Below are 23,752 nucleotides of genomic sequence, written 5' to 3'. Positions count from 1 at the left end.
GATTTTAAAAGGACCAGTTTGAATGGTACGATTAAGCGTTATATATTAGATCACTGTTTGCACCCCCGTTTTTTATAAATGTAGATGAATCTATTAAGCATATATTAGCGATGTTTATGAGTAAGCTTCTGTGAAATTAAGTACTTCAGACGTACTTATTACAAGAAATCTTTATTCAGATCAACCTCTGTAATTGCGTGAGATACAAAGTTGTTTCTACACTTGAAGTGTTTGTAGTGGTTAAAGTTATTGACCGGACAAGACCGATTGGAGGTAATTGCTATAATTAAAAGTTCGAATACTACAGTGATATAGCTAGTATAATTTTTTTTTCGAGATTATATGCAAATACACATTGACTTAATTCGGTGATGATTTTAAAACGGCTGATACAAGTAATGCCAATATACATTCTGATCAAATTTGTTGATGATTGGACAAAGGCTTCTAAAGTTATTGGTCGGACAAGGTCAATTTGAGGTAATTTGTATAATTAATGGGAAATAACTAATAAGTGACTTAAGAATATGACTTGTTATCGAACTTATCCAAGATATTATGCCCACGCACATAAAGACAAAATGTGTTGATGATTGTACAAAGGCTTCTAAAGTTATTGATCTGAAAAGATCGATTTGAGGTTATTTCCATGTTTGAATGACGATAACTCTTGAGTGACTATAGTGATATGACTGGTTATCAAACTTGACCGAGAGTATATGCAATTACACATACTGGCCTCATTTGATGGTGATGGTTCAAAAGCTTCCAAGGTTTTGATCGGAAAGACCAAGTTTAGGTTATTTCTATAAGGCCTGTTATTTGTTTGTTTAACGAACCGCCATGATTGAATATGTTTGTTGGAGGATAAATTTTTGAAATTAAAATAAAAAATGAAACTTCAAAGTCTTGTTTTATTTTTGATAGGAAATGAAACATAATTTAATAAATTACTTAGCTACAAATACTTAAAACACCAAACAGGGTTGAATCTTACAACCAATGCTAAATTCAAACTATTGGTTTCTTCAAAGCACTGAACAATTACTGCTACTCATTAAATCTTAACATAAGTTCGATATTGATCACTTTTATTAAGTTGATTTTATTTAAACGATCACATGATAGTTAATACTGATTAGGTAGTGTACACAATTTTAACATAAGTTTTGTATCAAACATTTACAGAAAACGAATTTGCATTATGAGTGCTGGCGACATAGATATATTATTTTTTACGCTACAGCGAACGTTTTGACCATTTTGATAGTGTTTGAACATCAACAAGTACCTTTTGGTCAAGAAAAAATGTAGATATAGTACAACAACCACACTATCCGGTTATTCGTCATTTTCAAAGGGACTGTCAAAATATCTCGCCGAGAAAATAATTATATGTTTCACACTAATATATTATGCAGTAGCCGAATGAATAATACAATATCAGTTTTCAATTTCCGTTTAAAGGCCAAATTCAAGCCTTCCTATAGAGAGCCCCCCCCCCCCACTCCATTAATTTTTAATGAATAAAAAATGACACTTTTCTATTATTAAAAACATTATATACATATGAAAATATAATAAATCAGAGCAGGTACGCTTTTTTATATCTAATGGTTTTATACATTTGTATTTCATTTACATTCAAAATATATTATTATGTAAATATAGGATCTGACACGAGTTGTCATTTAATACAAGATTTTATGAAACGAGTTCGTGAAATTTGTTAGTAAGCGAGCCTCTGGCGAGCTTACTAACAACTTTCATGGACGAGTTTAATAAAAATCTTGTATAAAATGACAACGAGTGTCAGATCTTTTTATCACATGCTTAAACCGATGTTTTTATTACCAATTTAGTTCCACGTTCCACTTTCTAAACCCATTGTTTGACAGCCAAAGTACACTGAGTGGAATGTCAACGATGCGCCATATAAATAGTTCCAAATGAAAATGACAAAAACAGCTAGCAGTTATCAAGTTTTTATTCTGATAAAGCGCTGAACAAGTCACAAGTATAAACATGTGTAGTAAAATATCGAACAACACGAATAACGAACAATTTTAACCATTAAAACACATTAAGTACACAACTTGATGACGTCACACTGAGAGTACATGCTTTTACGCGGTTTATGTGACCTACATCGTCTGTCAAGTTTTACTGTGTGCACGGATTTAAAAGTTATTCGCTGTCGCTTTCTACGATGACTTTAAAGCGTTTTCTTAGTGGACATGGATTTTCACAACATGCAGATGATTACGACGAAGCCTTACTCTGCACTGCATGGATGTTGATGTTGAAAAAGTTCCATCAAGAATGTTTCCAGAGAACAAGCTGTTCTTACCGTCTTGGGACGTACGTGTGATGAGAAACCTGTGCTGCGGAATTCGTATTTGTGTTTTGGTAACCGACAGCTGATTAAACTGGCAAGCAAATTTTATGGCATTTGTCGCATATTGCCTGTTAAAATGGAGATGTTTGAAATGTTCTCGTGTTGTTTGTCAATAATGTGGCTGTATTTGTTGACTGACTGGATATTTCTGTGACTAGTAATCTGCATTATCTGGTTGGCGGAACATTGATATCAGAAAGTTTTCGAACAAGATGCTTTCTGGCACTATGATTCGTAAGCCATTTGTCTCCCGGAAGTCCTTCCGCTTCATTATTGAGGTTAGTATTTGTTGGCGTTTAAACCATTTTGTTTACAAACAATGCGGAGGGATATCTAGGTCGCGTGTGATTAGTCTAGCCAATAGAAATGTCTGATATGTTATCTTACACATGTGTAAGATAAAAATATTCGTAATGGGTATATTACACGGAAAACAAGGGTAAGCATGTGATAATTATATTTCTTGTGCGATTCTCAGTTCAGATCTATTATAGATCTATTACGGAAGTAACACAAACATCATTAATGACATGTTTTGGGATGAGTCGACCAAATCATAACTAAAAGTATGTGTATTTTTTTCGCAAAAACCTGTCAAAATATTTTTTGTGTCAAAATGCCCCATCCTATTTAACAAACATTTTCATAAGAGTTCTTGATGATATATTTCCAAATAAGAACGATATTCAATTATTTATTGAAAACTAGTGGATTAAGTCCTTTAAACGACTTTGCACTGTGGATGGCCATTAACAAGGATACGCCTGGTCAGATTAAAAAATAAACAACATTATATCATATACATGTCGAACTATAAGTCTAGCAACACAGGGCTTGTTAAGTTTTGAAATATTTGTGTAAAATAGGTTCATAATAGAATTGTGAGCAGATAAAAACACTACGCACTTTAAACAATTAATAGTTGTGCGGCCACGAATTCCACACTCAAAAGCGCCACAATACAACTTATGTGTTTTCATCTGTACACCATCAATGTCATTTCATTAAAGTCAGATGGGTCAAACATACTCATTTTTTGATTTGGCATCAACCTATATTGTTCTCCGTTATCTTCACGTCATTTATTACATCAATACAAACATCATTCGTAGATACTAGGTTTATCATTAAAGCTATTTTTACATTGATTCTTTAGTGTGTAAAAGCGCAAGCGTGCTGCTAGTTGTTTTTCGCATAATCCATGTATTTCTGGAATTTCAAGAAAAAAATTGCTGTTCGAAACGACTCATATGACAAGAGGGAAAAGGAAAGATAGAAATGTGTTAGATTTTTTCACTTGTCAACATTTCCGTGCCCATGCAGCATGCTATCTGTATGGGCAAGCTTTCAGTTTATGTCCCCCTAAATGCCAGGTTTCCATCAAAGGACGTTTTTTAAGTGTTTATAGTTTGTCAGCGCCCATTGACTTAATATTGCGACTCGACACCGCCGTGACGCAATCAACACTGAAATTGTGTTTTACTTTCTTAACCGACATGAGATAAGATATGACACACAAGCACTTTACTCCTTATTATTGTAGCATACTCGGTAGAAGATAGATCTTCTGCCTTGAATACCTCACACACAACTAATACAGTGTCGTTTGCTTGAAGTATCCATTCAATTGAACCAATTGAAACACTCATGGTGACCGGAGCATAATATATTATTTATTTACCCTCAAAAGTTGTTTAAGCTTTTTATCATTTATAGGAACTGTAATATGCAAGTATTATTTTAATATGAATTAGCTTGGAAAGTGCCTCAGTCAGATCCAGAGAAGAATATTTCTGTATGTAGTCGATCTTAAATTGGATACTATAGACAATCTTCCATGTAAGCGCCATCCTACTGTTAGTCATTACCATTTTTGGCTTTTACTATGTATTCAATTACCAAACCTAAATATTACCTGTATTGGTGTACACGAATGTTGTCACCGTGTCTTAAATAAGTACAACTATTGTTGATTATGACCAATTCTGGTGTTGTCGACTGACCCGACTAAGTATCCGATAATTATTCATGGCCATTGTCTAAAATGGTACACATGATTGCTGTGTCTAATATAAGGACAACCTACCTATGCTCGACATTTAAGCTTCTGGGGCAGTCAACCAACGCAACTCAGTGATCACTGTTAAACATTGCGAATCCTGATGTGGATAACCAGCGCACGTTATTGACCGCGGTTATGGCTCCGACTCACAAATACGTTACCATTGAACGCCGATCCATTATCTCGCTACCTATATCGATTTGATCTACCAACACAGCATATATGTCGACTGTAAAGCTTAGAGCAGTCTAAATACTTTGGATGATAACATGAACAGTAAGTGTGACGGAACTTATCTCTAATCTCTTGAATGAGCGGAGAACATGAAATACAGTTGAAGTCGCTTGTATATTACAGTTAAATAAATAAGATACACACTATTTGTTACCCAGTCTGTATAAGAATCCTAATAGGTGTCAAAAGCTAGGTTGTCTATAAATTTTTCTACATTTTACACGTACTTCACGTTGACAAGTAGTTTTATGAGACTTTAAAGGCAAATAACTATTTCACCGAATGGCATTTGGCTGAATCTGATGAAAATATTATCAAAGAGGTTATTAAAAGAGTCGCGGCTTACTTGATAAACGCGCATTATTCCGTACCATACTGTTGCACAATGGATATTTTGATTGAAGAATGGCAAAAACATTAATACAAAAAATCAATAGTTGAGCACGGTGCCCCACAGGAAGAGAAAGGAAATATATCAGAAATAAATTTGGCTGTGTATTTTTGTTTGTTGATCAAAGAACAGAAGCTCGTGGTGAAAAGGCGTCGGCATTTCTCTCATAGTTCAAGGATACTTGAAAGTTAATAGAGATTGTCACTGGTGATAAAAATGAAATACCAAAACGTTTGTTCATTACAATAATGTGCGTAACGTGGTAACTAGGGGCAGCAGAAGTGCCAGGCAGGCCATGTACTTGTTTTACAGCGAAAAGACTGTAACCGTAGTCCCGGTACCTGATCACAGAAGTTTCACAGGAATTCCCGGTTATTGACAACTAAAATACCAACTATCCACGTACCGTGTTGTGCGGTGTCAAGTAATCCCACGATTATACACACGCGCTTAGCTGTGCTCTGGTTTCAGCATTTTTGCAACATCACAATCTCAAAGTTTGGCAACATCCATCATTTAGCCAACATCTTTTTCGTGTGACTTCCGGTAAAAAACAACTTCAAGTGGCGTCCACGTGGACTTCTTTTTTTAAGCACAATTCCGTTGGATAGGTCTTATATCAGTAAAGAAAAAGTATACCAAAAACAAATTAACAAATCCATTGTAGGCGAAATATTATGGCTCAAAATGTGTAAAGATGCGAAGAAAATAGACATCATAGCACAGACGCAATCTATAACGGTCACGCGCCACTGTTTCCACTACTTTCTAAAGATTCCTCGTAGAAAAGTGTTGAGCAACACAATTATTCTACAAAGCACGTAAGAGTTATAACTTGTGATCGTCAATTAACGTTCTATAAGGTGTCCCGAGTTGCAATCGCAAAATCATATGATATCCTACTGTTTATAACCATTTATCAAACATGGATCGATTACCGAGCTGAGAAATCGTATTCCTAGAACAATATATACGTAACTCATCATTATTGTCATACATCATTAATCTATTAGCATGAATGGTCTGTTTCATTACACCACGCAATCCGATTGGCTACATTGTTCTTAGATCCAGGTAGGACCAATATTGAATACCACCAACGTTAAAAACATTAATTGAACTGAAAGGTTAAAAATGGCCTTTACCTTTAATCTTAGATGTGCATTACTTCGGATTGTATCATGTAAACAATGGTGAACCTTTCACTTCTTTTACTTTGATAATAATCAACAACTTACAACAAAGTAAATAAAGTAAAGTAAATACAAATATATTTCAGATAAATACCAACAATAAATCATCATCAATAATAAAGCAAGAAAGAACTAAAAATTAAATCAATTAACCGAAATATCTTTGGTAATGTTTATGCTTACATCCGGGTACAATATTTCATTAGGTATGTCACAGTACTTGTACTGGCTATTTACTTCTTATTCTTTGTTTGGTGTTGTTAAATTGATTGACTACAGTAAAACATGTATGAATGTAGTAATAAACTTGAAGAAGTACATTGAAGTGTTTCAAATAAAAAAGTTTGAGGATATTGTTTCAATTCATTGTAAGTTAGCTTTATATTTAAGTGGGCTCAAAAACTTATATTTTACGAGTTCAGTATTTGCTTTTGATTGTCGCGAGGTGAAATATATTGCGACCTTACATTGAAACTATTTATTCTTTATATTCACAGGATTTACAATGACGAAAAACAAATTGGAAATCAAGTCATTAAAATTGTGTGTCAGCTTTGATATGTGACCTTTGATTTCCACGTGTGAGTGAGCTACAATTTCCAAACAGTTAACAATTAACAATTTCAAATAATAAATTCACTGCTTAAATATCATTTTTATTTCTCTGATGAAATTCTATAAACCAAAGTAAAGCATAAACTTATTAAAACTTATACTTGTCATATATAAATAAGTTGGAAAACAAATCATATCAAAATATAATAAGGATATATAAAAGATCAAAAAAGACATACAACAATAACAGAGTATATGTATAATAACGGTTATTACATAATTGTATTAATAGCAGATAATACATACGTGAATCAATAACGGTTATTACAATCAAGATCCCGAATAATACATGTTTAAATTAAAAAAAAAAACCTTTATAAGTAATTCAAGAAAATATCAAACTAAAATCATACTTAACAGTTAAGCAAGTTTGCGTTTACACTGAAACTACAATTCTATTGATCATAATCAAATAATTGCATCTATGCCGAAACCGTTTTCTTATGTGTTTTTTTTCTTTCAATTAAGAGTAAATTATATCAGACACATAATTGTAGAATAATTAGTTATAAAATTGAAATTATTTTAGTGAAGTAGTGAATTGCTATTGTATTAGCAAAATAAATACTTATTTGCAACAATGCAACAATGCAACATGTTTCAATACTCTGATTATATAATGCAAATATTAAAAAACAAAACAGCATACACATAATCTCAAATAATCAATGGTATACAATCAGAATAAATCCTACCATCAATGATTACCCTCCAATCAATAGCCAACAATCAATGGTCTCTTATCCGTCAATATCAAAGCATCAATGGTATTCCACCAATTATTGTCAAACCATTAATGATATCCCATCAGCCAATATTAAAGCATCAAATCTAGAAATTCATCATCAAATAAGTTCTCGATGTCTCTGGTTTGACAACGTTCGGTGTCCGGTTCGGTGAAACTAAAGCATGATGATCTTCCATAAGCAGAATCTGTGAAATAAAATAAACCATACAACTGTGAATAGCTGTAAATTCGCAAGGTCGTCTTTCACGAGACTCATTTCATATACAGATACCTTGTGCACGAACATCTCGTTGTCCGGCAAATCAATATGAACATCGCCTTATAAAAATACTACTATATAAACATCGCTTAAATGATATGAAGTATTTGTTTAACAATTTTTGAATGAAATAATGAACTATTGGTGTAAATATAAGTAATGAATTGCGGGATTGATGTCATTATCCGGGATATGAACGCAATTTGGCTGGTCAACTACGGACTCACATTAATCAACCCAACTGCGTTCATAATCCGATAATGATATCAATCCCGCAATTCATTCCTCAACAGAACATCACGTAATCGCGCATTTCCTTATAAGAGCATCGCGTTAACGCGCTTATCATAACAAGAACATTGTGTTATCGCCCTTAACATTATAAGAACATCGCGTTATCGCGCACATTATTATAATAAAATCGCGTTATAGCGCACATCAATATGAGAACATCGCATTATCGCGCTTATCAGTATAAGAACATTGTGTTATCGCGCATATCATTTTTAGCACATTGCGTAATCGTGCATATCATTCTAAGAATATCGCGATATCGCGCACATCATTATAAAACGTCACATTATCGCGCACATCATTATAAGAACATCGCGTTATCGCGCACACCATTTAAAAGCATGACGTTATCGCGCAGATCAGTATAAGAAAATGTTGTAATCGCACATATCATTATAAAAACATCGCGTTATCGCGCACATTATAATAAAAACCATCGCGTTATCGCGAACATTATTATAAAACATTGTGTTATCGCGCACATCATTATAAAAACATCGCGTTATCGCGCACATCATTATAAGAACGTCACGTTATCGCGCACATAAAATTAGGACATCGCGTTATCGCACACATCATTATAAAAACATCGCATTATTGCGCACATCATTTTAAGAACGTCACGTTATCGCGCACATAAAATTAGGACATCGCGTTATCGCACACATCATTATAAAAACATCGCATTATTGCGCACATCATTTTAAGAACGTCACGTTATCGCGCACATAAAATTAGGACATCGCGTTATCGCACACATCATTATAAAAACATCGCATTATTGCGCACATCATTTTAAGAACGTCACGTTATCGCGCACATAAAATTAGGACATCGCGTTATCGCACACATCATTATAAAAACATCGCATTATTGCGCACATCATTTTAAGAACGTCACGTTATCGCGCACATAAAATTAGGACATCGCGTTATCGCACACATCATTATAAAAACATCGCATTATTGCGCACATCATTTTAAGAACGTCACGTTATCGCGCACATAAAATTAGGACATCGCGTTATCGCACACATCATTATAAAAACATCGCATTATTGCGCACATCATTTTAAGAACGTCACGTTATCGCGCACATAAAATTAGGACATCGCGTTATCGCACACATCATTATAAAAACATCGCATTATTGCGCACATCATTTTAAGAACGTCACGTTATCGCGAACATAATATTATGACATAGCGTTATCCCAGAGAATTAAATTTTGTGAAGTGAATAAAACCATATTAATTTTATTGAAATTTACATTACAGACCCCTTTGGTAGATAAGGCAAGTTAAATAGTGTAGATACAAGTTAAGCCATCACATTAAAACAAAAGTAAATTATATAATGGAAAGAGTATATATACGTAGTATGACTCAGTGGTTTACCCGATAGTTCACTTACTGGCTTTGGAATATTTGATGTTATAGCGAATATTGGATCAAAAGTTGCATCAAAAGTTGCATCAAGTGGTGTTAAAAAGGCTACAGCAAACTAGAAACAGTCGGAAAATAAAGCATTGGAAATTTGGGCAGAACGGGCAAGGGATTAAATGGGAAAATATGTTGTAAAAAAGGCGGTGGAGAAACTGTAGAATACAAAAAAACAATGCATCAAGCAAATCCAACAGGAAATATAATAATGAAAGATTTATCTTACAAAAAGAAACATTACACTTACCTACTTTAACAAACAGGAATTTAACAATAAATCAAATTATTTCTGGTTCAGTGCCACGGAGGTTAAAAGCAAATAAATATTGTAAACGAATAAATAGATTATTAAATATATGTATATATATATATATATATATATATATATATATATATATATATATATATATATATATATATATATATATATATATATATATATATATATATATATATATATATATGTTTTAAATATGTGTTAAATACTGCAATCGTTATGAACATATACCAGTTCAACTAGATATGCCACGTTCACAACCAGTAGATAGAGCAAGACAAACAAAGAGAGGTTATGCTTTTACTTTGAATGATAAAAGCTCATCGTTTGATTGGTAAAATGGCTACTTTAAAGTAAACTTTCAAATAAATAAAATAGAAGATGGCGCAAATTATGGTGATACGGTAAAAAATAAACATAACTGCGGGTGTTAGAAACCAAAAACATGTCTTTATTTATTTACAAAGAGTTTATAATAAAAGTTCAAATCAAACACAAAACCCACGCACACATGATTAATTTAAAGTAAATTCTTCTAATACCAATTGTTCTTTACAGTCAGCTAAACTTGAGATTGGAAATGGTGTATTTTATCCTGAAATTGAGGATTTAAATAATGAAATGCCTGAATATTTAGAGATGCAACTAATTACGACCCTAAACAAAATGACAAACAACACAAGAAAATTACTTAATATATCAATTTTTCAGAGTTTTATTTACTTTAACCTGCAATAAAAAAGATCCTCCATTAATCCAGATCCAAAGCAAATTGCTGTACGATACAGACTAGTAAACCAGGGGCAAATCACAAGGTATTTGCAGTAATTTTATATAAAGAAAAAGTTAATATTGATACATTTGCTAGTACCGGAGTAGTTAAACTATTTGGTTCAGGTATTGTTTCTTTTGATAACAACAAAAACCAATACATTTTTAAAAAAATGCTGCTCCATATTTCACTAAGGGAACGGTAACATTCCACTAAGATTAACAAAATTTCAACAGCAAAATGTGGGATTTCTATTTCTCCCACCTCAGATAAGTAGATCCAATAATTTAACCATGCTAGAAATTCTTATCTTGCCCACAGGCGAAGATAAAATGCCCGTATGGAACTCCTTTTTAATGGTCACCACAGTGTAATTACCTCCCTTGTTGAAGACTGTCGTCTGTAGCATCATGGAAACCTTGTCTTGTGGCAATATTTGAAACGCTAATAAATTATTTATCGCTTCAAATGTCACTATATAACAGTTTTAACGCACTTTTCCAGAAATAATGTTTCATACTACGTAGAACTTTTTAACGAACGGTTTGGCTATTGACATAATAGAATCACTGCGCGCATATCCATGACAACCACAAATTATCGCATATACATACGCAAATATTTTCACTAAGCACAAAATAGCCCTAGCAAAAAATACAGTTTTACTTTATAGTGTGAAACTGAGGTGGGAGAAAAAGCATCTATCATAGCCGCTCGTGTAAGATAAGTTCATCCCAACCATCGCCCCAGGTGTTCTGCGGAAACTCGGTAAACCTCGTTTACGCAAAACACCCTACGCTCCGGTCGGAATGACCTATCCTACACTCTCGGCAATAGAAGATGCTTATACTCTACTTTTGAGATAATTAGTGGCACCATTATTAAGAAGTATATTTAGTAAAGGAATCCAATTTGATCGTGGTAGAGGACTAAAAGTTAATTCGCAAATAAGACCATTCAGAAGAATTTTCCGGATGAAAAAGGTTTATTTGAAAATATTCACATCCCTAACGTAATTTTATAATTTTATATGTAATGCAAATAGGAATTAAGAGTTTTAAAGGTGTCAACAGTAAATATAATTATATAAATACTACAAAGATGAATGTTCGTTTTTAAATCTTGACGATAATACTGGCAATGGAACACACTTGTGCTGCATAATTACTTTACTATATTTCGATCTATTTGGCTTACCCCCACCTAATGAAGTGCATTTGCTACCTTTACGCATCAAATACAACAATAAGTTAGTTCACTTTGTTGTTACTATTGCCCATTTTTTATTAAGTCTTTTGGTGCGGGAAAGGTGTATGCCAAATGACACGAGCGAAAACATTCACTGCCTTTTTCATTCTTAATATTAATTAATCCTGGTCTGTTTTAAATGACTGCTGGTAATGGTAGATATGAGGAATCTCTTAAAGGCTTATACTCAACAATGGTTATGATATGTTTATCAACCCTTTTAATTATCCAGGCAGATTCCTATGAAATCCAATCTGCCATTTTGCTGTTTAGCAGCTCATTTTTATATCATTTAATGTTTCAACTGTATTGTTTCCATCAATAAGCCTTTTAGCCTTTGATTGGAAGTAACAAACTAGTTCTATATCTTCATTTGGTTTAATAAAAAATTGATTTTTAGTGCTTTATTTAATTTCATACAATGCATTAATTTCGCTATTAAAAACAATAGAAAGCGGTTTCCTCCAGCTGTATTTTAGGATCGTGTTTACTCAATATATTAGCTTATTTTTCAGCAATATTATTATCCTTAGATACTTATATCGGTGTTAATACCATCTTGTCTACCATTAAAATTGTTTTTTGTAATCTCATCCTTGTATACTTCAAAAAGAAATATTTACACATTTAGGTACACAAATTTCCATTTGTTCTTTGAGTTTTAGAAAAGGCGTTTTTTACTCTCTTTGTACCGTCGCAACACTTTCTTATTAATCCTGTCTCTATATTCAAATCTTAGCTAGCAGCTTCTATACCCTGTTCTGTTCTGTTCTGTTGGCTTTATTGTTTCTTTCAATTTAAACAACTGGAATCGGACTTCATCTCCTTTTCCTAAGAAATGAATTTATAAAATCTACGGATTTAAGAACATCACTATCTGGTGTTGCAATACTTTTTATTCTCTTCATGACCCTTTTAATATTCTGCATTTTCTCTTATATCTCTTATTTCTTCATTTTTCTCATTGTCGCCCAAATTGTTGTAAGTTTTAATATGTTTTAGTGGAAGCTACAGTCATAACTAAAGTAACGTGGTTTGCTTTCTCTCCCATTTCTATTAATGCTTATATATATTTTAAGCATATTCTTTATGTTCTTCATACTGGTTGAGTTTGTAAATCCGAACAGTCTATAAATACCGAACACCTGTTAAATCACGCGTTTGTTTACCTCGATCTATAATTCGATGATCTAGATCGATACAAACGTTTGGCTTAGCAACGAATGCGAATTTTCGTCAAGTTTAGGTAAGTATTTTTCTTATAAATCCCTGTCAAACTCCTAATCAGGTTAAATGTAAATAAGCAGCACGCGGGGAATGACGTCACAGATTTTAAATCGCACTGTTATCAATATCATGGGTAAGGAATGTTCTTATATTTTTGAAGCAAGGGACACAACTCAAATTTTCTAAGAATATATTCTGTTCGAGTTGATTCCCATTCCCATTGTGTGTTTGATTAGAAATGAAAACAAACTATGACGGAATAGCAATCTATTTTTAGATAAAATATAATTTTAAAAGCGATCGGGATTTACATACTCCATTTCACCGATTGAATGGTGATTTACTGTGCTTGAAATGAACGTTCTGTGTTTATGAATCAAACTATTTTGTGAATGTGTACTTCAGCAGAGGGTGAGATTTGAACTAAACATTATTCATGCCAAGTTTGAAGTTACTAGAACCAAAACTCGCAAAGATATTGTTAACAAACTGTCAAAACTGTTCGGATTTACAAACTCAACCAGTACCCATTTATTAAAAAATATATATCTTTCAAGTGGCACAAGGTAATTAGCTTGTTTTTCAAATTTAAAACTGAATACAAAACTGATTTAATTAGTTCTTTTTCGCGAACATCCTGTTGATTTGACATTTTTGTGTGTATGAATCATCTTGTTTAAAATTTCTATGTTTGGATTTTATTTTTTCTGCAATATGAGTTTTATTTAGGAAAATGGTAATTCCTGCCGGAATAGCACCAGCAACGGCTACAACAACTGGTATGGCCGGTACTGAAGCTAAAACAGCAGTGCATACAATTAAACCACTTACTACTTTTAACGCTGCGCTTATATTTTCACATAGCTCATAGTTATTTCAATATGCAAAGTTCATGCACCATACATTTAAAGTTTAAAGATGTCATATATTTTCTGTTTCAAAATCTGTCATTATATTATTTATATTTTAAATTGTCGTATGTATTTGGGACCCCAAATAGTTTGTCCCAAATAGGCAACTGTGAAAGGGTTAGCACCGTACATAGGCATCTATAAAAGGGTTAGCACAAAACATAAAACGTGGTAGCATGTAATGTATTCGTCGTTGGGAGGGGTGACCAATTTTGAGTTTGCTTGTGTTAAGCATTGCGAGATTTACAAAAGCATTACATGGTTAAGTACAAACCATCTCGCAGCGCTCAATTCTAGTAAGCTCAAAATAGATCAACTGCGCCTCGACGAACACATAACATACTACTCGCACATGTACCGTAACATTCGAGTTTCACCATGCGACATCGTTAGCAACGACAAACAATTTCAAACAGAGACTTGTAATAAAACAGGGCTGTTTAGCAAGTCCTAGAAGGTAATTATGTCCATGGAATACAGTTGCATCCAGACACTGTTAGTCTTTTTGTACTTATGTTTGCCTATGATATAGCGTTATTGTCAAATACTGTATACCGTTTGCCAAAAAAAAACCCAGCTAAATTTACTTTCAGATTTTTGTGTAACATACAAGTTTAAAGTCAACGAAACTAAAACCGATACTGTTGCCTTTAAAAAGGGTGGAAGACTTTCAAAAACTGGGAAATGTGTCTACAACACTGCTACTCTAGAATTGGTCATTAAATTTTGGTATGTATCACTAACGTTTACACAACAACTATCATTTGAATGGATGGTGCATGAACTTTGCATAAAGGGTAAAGGTGTGCTGTTATCATCTTTATATGAATGTGGTCAACTGTCCAATGGAGTATTTTTCAAACTATTTGATGCAAAGATATTCTCACAATTCATATATGGAGCAGAACTTTGGGGCTCGGAAAATATGATGACCTCGGAAGAGTTCATATTTATGCATGTAAAAGGTTTTATGTGTGCTTAGTTACATACAACAAATGACACTATTTCAGTGGATTGTGGCAGATACCCTTTGGATATAGAATCTTATAAACGTCGTGTTAAAGATTGCCTTAAAATACTTACAATGCCTGATCATAGATTTGTTAAGAAATGCTATATTATGATGTGAAATGATGACTTACATGGTAGAAATAATTAGGTAACGAAATAATATGTCCTATAATCCATAGGTTTTGGTTACATTTGGGATAACAAAAACGTTGGTTAGCAAATAATTTTTATAAAGTCGTTTACACATAGATTATATGACATGTATACACAGGATTGGCATAGTTATTGTTAGTAATAGTTAGTAATAGTAGAAAAGTTTGCTCATATTTCGAGTTCAAGTCATCTTTCGGATACGAAAAATATTTAGATGATTAAATATCCGAAGATTCAGATTTATATATGTATCTTTTAGAGCTAGTTCTCACGATTTAGAAATTCAAAAGGGTCGTTATACTGATATCCCAAGGGAATGAAGATTATGCAAAGTTTGTTATTCTGACTGTATAGAAGATAAATATCGCTTTCTACTTTCTACGAGGATCTGCGATCCCGATATATCCCACAGACATAGTATATATATTCTAAAATTAACAAGTTTAGAATACTCATGTCATCATCTAATGTTGCTGTTAAAGGTGTCCCTACATATTTTTACCATGCATTTAATAAATGAAAAGTGTGACTTGAAGAATGAAATTCTAAAACAACACTTTTCATATAAAAGCATATTATTGTATGGCTGTCGTTTCATTGTGTTTCATTGTACTGCTGCACAAAATTGTAAATTAATACTTTATATCCGGTGGCCTTAAAGCAAATAAACTGTGTCACACATCAATATTATGCGCATGTTCGCCTTTCTTTGTATCAACTTAATTACAATAAAAATCCCTTATAAACGCGTAAATTCTGACACATAAAATAGTTCAAAGAATGATTCAAAGCATATACAAACCTGTTGAAGAAGATCGCGTTTCCTGGTCTTCATTGCTACTGAAACCACTCCTATAATGTACAGAATAGTTACCATTTGTTTAAGGGTTAAGACCGTCAATCGATTTTTTACTCTTACTATCATGTTTAGGATAATGAACTTAAGTTAACAACAATTTGCCACCGCAAGAAAAGAGTCTAATACATAGAAAATACACGTAAAGGTATTGAAAAGCATACGCAACATGCATTTGTTGGACTTAATCCATATAGTTCGGACAACCATCTTCATGCCTGTTCATTTGAACTTTTTTTTTATTTTCGCTATAGCAATAACTTCCTTGTTCAAATGTCTAACACAACCTGAGTATCTAGTTGGTACAACTAACTATCAAATTCAAAGGAATATGGCTATCCTTTACCGCATGGAATCCAAATAAGATTTTAAGGCTGCACTCTCACAGATCCCGTTTTGACAACTTTTTTTTTCTTGGAACGAGCCAATATTTGCAAAAATCCATGGAAACCAGTTATATAAGACTGCTGACAAAAATTAGATAGCAGATTTTTTTATTTAAGTTAAAAGAATGATGATTTATGCATTTTTCTTAAACCGTTAGTAGTGGTATAAGCCATAAAACATTGATTTTCGAACGGAAATGTGAAAATCTACGGTCTGATTTTTTGTCAGCAATCTTAAATCATTGGTTTGCAGAAATGTATGCAAATGTTCTCTCTTTCCAAGACAAAAAAAGTTGTAAAAATGATATATGTGTGAGAGTGCAGCTTTAAATGGCATTGTGCATTTTAAGTTTTTAAAAAGGTCAAAACATCTATACTAATAGGGTTTTGTTTAACCATGTTAACTAATGGAATGGTTAGATCTAGTTGCCTTCGGTTCGGAAGTTAAGATATTAACAATATGTTGTTTATTAAAATACAAGTCGTTCAAAATGAAATAAACATCAAAACCACAACAATAACACGACATATAATCAATTTAATCAAACATTATGTGTTAATTGTGTAAAAATGTACTTTAAATCAAATATATTAATAAATAGATTTACAAAAGCGTATGTGATCTCACCGTGATAGGTCGGGCATTTTCTTCGATGCTGATTCGTTATGCTGTGGTGCCTCGAATTTTCGGACGGCTTATAAATATAAAACAAAGTAATTGAAATATTTAAAATACACGAACTAAAACTAAACGTAGATAGCCAATGAACGGTCAATATAAAATTAAACATATATGAAACCACTGGCATATCTCCTAGCCCAGTCAGACCACACCCATTCAGTAAGATAGTGTTCGTGGGTTCATGCTTTGATCATTTTATCAAATTCGATTTTTAGGCAGTAAAATGTCGCAAATGCGAAACTTTTAACAATAACTGTTTACTATGAAATCGCGGCAATACTGTCTTGATTTTTCCAGTTTTATACCAGTTTGACAATGATTCATAATCGACACACGTACATATGTGCCAAAACTCCATAATGAGACTTCCGGTAAACCTACACATGTAACAGGTTAAGATGAGTTTCACCATGCGACATAGTAAGCTACGACACAAAATTGTAAATAGAGGCTATCAATATTCAATGCTAATATTTATGCTCAGTTTTCCTTTGTTTCAACGTTGTAACAAGAACTAAGTCGTTGAAGTAAAAGAAATCCCTCATAAGTGCGTTAACCATGACACATATCAAATAGTCAAAAATGATTCAAAAACTATACAAACCCTTTGAAGAAGATCGAACGCTTTCTGTAGATCGCTTGTTCTTGGCCATCTTGAACCATCTAGGTATCCTTTAAAATACATTATACGTTAAGGATGCTTAGTGATTTAGACCTTCAATCGCTTACTTACGCTTTGTTTGATGTGATGGATAATGCGGCGAATCAAAAAGGCAAACACACGTATAAGTATGAAAAATGGCGTAATTCATGTAATTCGAATGACCACCTTACCTTCGTTGTAATGACTGAGTTATTCGTTTGAATTCATTTTTTTTTGCTATAACAGCCTACATACTCGGAGAATATCTAGCACAATATAAGTATCAAGTTGCTACGACTTTTGAATATGGTTTTGTTAAAAAAAAGGTAAATAACATTGTTTACCAATGCCAGGGTTAACTCAAGTGGCCTTATACAAGTCAATACACATGTGTGTCACCACAACGTTACTTGCTCAGTCGCTTCAACAGATAATGTAGTAATAATAAAACCATAGTATGTTGTTTATTGAAATACTTATTGTTCAAAGGAAAACACGCTTCTGTTTGTTTTAAACCAAACATCATGTATTTACTGTTTAAAAATGTACTCTTTTTTTAGTCAGAAACGTGCATTAAAATAAGCGTAAAGGATCTCACCCTGGAGGTAAAGACTTGTCCGGCAGTTGTTTCAATGCCAATTCTTCATACAGTGGTTCCTCGAATGATTTGAAGGCTAAGAATCATAAAACAAGTTTTTTTTAAAAATATTTATGATTTCAATACACGTACTAATAATGTGTGAAAAAGGAATATACGGTCTATATTCATAACGATTTAATTGATGTGACGTTTGGGAAAATATACTCATGTTTAATTTATGGTAGTATTAATTCTTGATTAAAATACGTGACGGAATATAGCCCGACGAGTTTAGCTATCATTTGTGATTGTTGGGACAACTTTGATGTTGTGTAAGAATAAACTAGTTAAAACAACATTAATAATTCTGCTATATTTGAATGAAAATAATGTATATTTTCATAGCATATGGATGTTGTGTCCGTGTGTCTCTACAAAGGGTTGTATTTCGTTTAAAAAGCTACTGTTCTTCGACACAGTAATTTTCATGATTTAAATTAAGGTGAATTGATTTAAAAATAATTTGATGAATGAAAGCTATTTATTGAATAAATACATTTACGAGTTTTGTATATTGGTGGAGATGTCGTGCAATCAATCTTTTTTTCTTTCTTGTTCATAAGTTTATTCAGACATATTACAAATGAACTGAGGGCTGTAAAGTGGCCCTCTACCTGCCTATGTACAAGACTATTAAATGAAAATAACACAAATAAATATAAATGAACAAAAAAAGTCACAAGCTTTAATGAAATAAAACTTTTTACACTGAATGTTTCTTATTAACACAGTCATCATAAACACACTTTTAACAATTGAATATAAAACACAGGGACTTAAACTTAAATGAAAGGCAGGTTTGCAATTTTAGTTAGTAGATTTAACTGTGAACAATATTGCAGGCACTAAAACGTACCCACACTAAAGTTTCTCAGTATATAAACGGAAGTTGTTAACTGCTCTTACAAAGAATGTTTGAAATGGGAGGATGATTCCTTTCGAGGATAACATGGAAATGAAGGATGCTTGAAATAAGGATGGTATACATGAAATGAGTACACAAACTGGGTGTACAGATATACATATGAGAACATGGACTAATGACTGACAATGCAATTATTACCCTACTGTGTTGTAATCTAAACATTAATAGAACTTATCCCAAAATTAAGGAGTACATAGTCCATGTGCTGGATTAACCCATAAAGAAAACACCTGTTATTCTTTCCTGTATTGCAGCGGTGATAAGGCCTCTCCTTTTGTATATTTAATACATTATTTTCAGAATAGACTGGGTGGTCGACAATTTTAATTTTTTTTAAACGGAGGAGGTTCTTCACATTAATCACTTTTAATCTTCATTGATCATAGCCAATACATTTAAGTTTGATATGTGCTATTCAAAAGTTAGGCGCAGCATGTACCTGTGGTAGTTAAGCTATAAATTTGAATACTATTGATTTGAAAACCTTTACTTATATTTCTGTTTACCAAATGACATTCTTTTTTAAGTGAATTCCAGTATTTTGCATATGATAAGATATCCATATCATCACTCTTTGAACTGTAGCCGATAAATACGGATATAATCAATGTAAGCGCAGGTGATTATTTATTTGGAATTTCATTGTTGTAAGAAAATAATTGATGATCAATTGAAATTACAAAATAATCCATTGTGTGTTCAATTGGTATTGAAAATGTAATGTACGGATAATAATTTTCTATTTTTTTTATTAAATTGTTGGAAAGCAAGAAAAAAATATTATAAAGTGTCCATTTTTTTAGGGGATATACTATCAATTGCACTGAATAATATGGATAGTGCTTTCATTATTTTTTACACAGTATAATCGAGTAGGATTGAACTGCACAAACAGTTAAATGTTAAATACCCAGGGACACTAGGACATTGCTCCTTAGTAAACAACCACGTTAACCGGGCGGCTAGTTCTTGCATGAAAACAGTACCTGGATATTTCATGTCTTCAAAAATCACGAGAGTTAAACTGAATAAAAAGATGATGGACAAAAATGTGAATAAATATTTTTTATAGTTTAATAATATTATTAATCTTTATAAAATTGACAATACAATGTCTTTGGAATGCATAAACACCTTTAAGGTTTATTATGTAAGGGTTAAAAGTCATGTCATTCTATGAAAAATATCTCATTCGACTGTTTTCATCCTGTTCATAATGTCAGGTTTATATAGACGTCTATTTTTTGTCCCAAAATATGTATGTATATTTGCATGTCATTTGTGTGTAGTCTTTATAGTTAAGGATATTTTTCTTTCAAATTGATCACACTACACTAGTTGTACGTCTGTTCTTGAATCGAATCTGTCCCTTGTGTTTTGCAAACAATAGGAATACACTAACGATATTTACTGGATGTGCCACATTTCTTATTGAAATCCCATCAACATTCAATAACACCTTTCTGAGATTTGGGATTTTTGATTTTGACCCCTACCTCTCTTGATCGGTTATCTCTCGAAAAGCAAGATAGCCAGATGTTATTAATTGGTTTTGATACAGAAATGAATGAACTTGTTTTTCTATTTTGATTCATCAAAGTAACCCTTTTGGTTTTCGATAAATCTTTCCTGAAATATGGAGGGACGTTTCTATTTTTGCTGAGTATATATTGTGCAAGCCCTGATATTGAAGAGAATGTAAGCATATCAACAGTATCACCTGCCTTCTCCTGTTGAACATCAAATCAAGAGGACTTAAATATCCAGAATGTACATCTCTGTAACTAAACATATACATGTACTTTTATCATAACGCATGAACTGCTTAATAGTTGCAGATTTTACCCATCATACATAAATGGCAATATATATTTACTATTTTTAAGACCAACTTCAAAAAACCTACACTCTTAAAAATAATTCATAACAATCAAAATGTATTCTTTTTTTTTGAAAATTGCTTATAAACTTAGTTTTACATTATTTGTTTTTTTTTATATCCCCACCCACTTAAAGGGTGTACTGAAGTTGAGTATGAACATAGAAAACTTCATTGACATTTACAAAAAAGGGAAAATGTATAGAAAAATGTATTAAATGATGTTCCTACCATGTTTTACTCACCAATCAATCTATTTTAGTGAATACCTGTAATACGTTGCCCTTCATTAGAAAATGAATGCGGAAATAAACCAAAAGTCACCGCCATGTTGCTGATGTTATATGAATGCTAAAAGCCTTTTCACTGTTGTCAATAAGCTTTCACCGACTAATAAATGACGTCGAACCGAAACTGATCTTGTTCGTACTCAAATTCTTCCTTTTTCGTCACTCTTTCGGTACGGTCGAAATCAAAATAAGATATATATATATATATATATTCAAATATGAGATTTATTTCTGTTTTACCGAAGAAGACGGTCGCCGGTTTTGTTATCAAAAACATATAAAAGGAGTGGCCTTAGGCGGTGATATTCATAGACAAATACTAAAATATAAAGACGATACACTCATTTGTTCAATTAAGTGATGCTAATTATTTTCCATTTATCTTTGAAAACTGATATTTGATGCGAGCTTTTAGATTAAAAGTAATATAAACACGACTGACATACAAATGGCAAAACTAGATAATGTGAATATAAAAATTTGCTTGCAATATGAATTGAAAATTAATCGATTGCTGCACATGCTTAATGGCCACCAGTATCTTGAATGCAATTGAAAAGAAGGAAAACATTTCATTGACGCAATTGTATTATTTATTCCAAATAGCTGTTCAGAAGCTGCGCCAATGCAGAAAGAAAACAATTATATGTTATATTGGAAACATATGGATAATATGTATGTGCATTATAATTATGTAAAAGATACTTGTCAGCGACAAATGCTGATCTAATTGTAAATCTTGTTATGGTACTTGTCATTCCTATGATGTTTCATAAAATTTCAGGAGTTTCTGATGGCCTTAATTCTGTGCGAAACATTGCAATATATTTTTGTTTGTAAATAAATTGAGATCATCTACCGATCATGACTTACGTACACACCAATCCTTGAAGCAATTTATGACGACGCCGACACAGAGAACGCATGTAATCTGTATTTGTGTTTCATGCTAAACACAAACATTAGCAAGAAGATTTGAGAATAAATAATTCAAGATGTCAACTAACACTGCCATTAAGGCATGATTTAAAAATACCGAATTTAGTTACTGTCTGCAAAAGGACTTGCTGACGCCACCGACACTGCCTTTAGTAATAGATTTTCTTGCATTATAGATTCAGTGTATATATATATATATACATTCAATCTATAATGCATGAAAATATATGTATATATATAAACAACAATCGATCAAATGTAAACTTTGAATTTAACAATAATTGTAGAGAAAACGTCAACATTTTAGGTAAAATCTCCGTATACATTTATATTATGATGCATGGAGTTACGTGTGTATGTAAACACACAATGTTCTCTATATTACTCATCAGAAAAAAGTAGAAAATAATATACAAACCTTCCAGCCTCGCTTTGACTTTGTGAGGCCATTTTATATCCTCAAGAGATATGGAAATTGTACGCGATTTGTTAACCAATTCGGAAGCACTGTTGATCACACACACGTATAATCGTTCCATGTAATCTATGTCATCAAAGTGAATACCGGCTTCGATATTTTTGTCCTGGACCGTTTGTAGCCATACGCAACTGTCATGTGGGAAATGTATTTCCTGAAGCGCAATTGGGGCGTATATACATCGAATCCCAATGCTTTCCAGTCCTTTGTACACAATATGTGCGTATTTCGCAAATGTAATGTCAAAACCAATGCAAACTTCGTAAGCCTTGCCGTCTTCAGTTTTCTCAATACCTGACAGTAAAGAATGTAGCGCCAATACAGTGTCTTTCTATGAGTTGTTTAATTTGGATGACAAAAATATGTAATTATGCACTTTAATATATTTTATTTGTTCATTAACGAAATTAAGCAACAGCAACCTACCACTGAAATAACATTTTCTAAAGTTAAACCAATATCTAGTTACTGTATGCAGAACTTGTTAATATCAACCACAGTAGCGGTTGAACAAGAACAAATGAAATACCACATGGCCAGATGTGGTTGGTCACATTTTATATCATACCGAAAACTTCTATGATTTAGACTTAAATAATAATTAATTATAATACTATTCACATCATTTTTATATGAGGTATTGATTGTCATGGAACATCGAGTTTATATGAACATTATTTAGTTATTCAAAGCAACAACCGGCTATTTGTAAGTTTTTGCAGTCTTTGTGTTCTCGGTTATCTTACATAAGTGCTGCATATATAACTGTTTGCAAAATTATTTGGTTTAAGCATTCAACC

At 32.6% G+C, this 23,752-nt stretch overlaps 1 protein-coding gene across 1 annotated transcript; it reads right to left on the bottom strand.

Annotated features, from left to right (window-relative positions):
* Positions 1 to 17,100: 17,100 nt before the first annotated feature.
* On the bottom strand, positions 17,101 to 23,052 carry LOC128221438 (uncharacterized). Its single transcript, XM_052930046.1, has 4 exons — positions 22,893 to 23,052; positions 18,400 to 18,475; positions 17,763 to 17,830; positions 17,101 to 17,171 (listed from the first exon to the last, which is right to left on the bottom strand). The coding sequence occupies exons 1-4, from the start codon at positions 23,011 to 23,013 to the stop codon at positions 17,101 to 17,103; spliced, it is 336 nt and encodes a 111-aa protein (XP_052786006.1). The 5' UTR covers positions 23,014 to 23,052.
* Positions 23,053 to 23,752: the final 700 nt, after the last annotated feature.

Source organism: Mya arenaria, chromosome 16 (assembly GCF_026914265.1).
Source record: "Mya arenaria isolate MELC-2E11 chromosome 16, ASM2691426v1".
Taxonomy (NCBI): domain Eukaryota; kingdom Metazoa; phylum Mollusca; class Bivalvia; order Myida; family Myidae; genus Mya; species Mya arenaria.
Note: the sequence above shows the minus strand (reverse complement) of the source record. Positions and strands in the feature narration are given on the sequence as shown.

What these genes read in the sequence shown, in the direction of transcription:
- LOC128221438 (XM_052930046.1), bottom strand. Translation starts at nt 23,013, where the DNA reads ATGGAACGATTATACGTGTGTGTGATCAACAGTGCTTCCGAATTGGTT. An exon ending in AGTCAAAGCGAGGCTGGAAG is followed by an intron (nt 18,476 to 22,892) that starts GTTTGTATATTA and finishes TATGATTCTTAG; the next exon opens with CCTTCAAATCATTCGAGGAA. An exon ending in CGTTCGATCTTCTTCAAAGG is followed by an intron (nt 17,172 to 17,762) that starts GTTTGTATAGTT and finishes TATATTTATAAG; the next exon opens with CCGTCCGAAAATTCGAGGCA.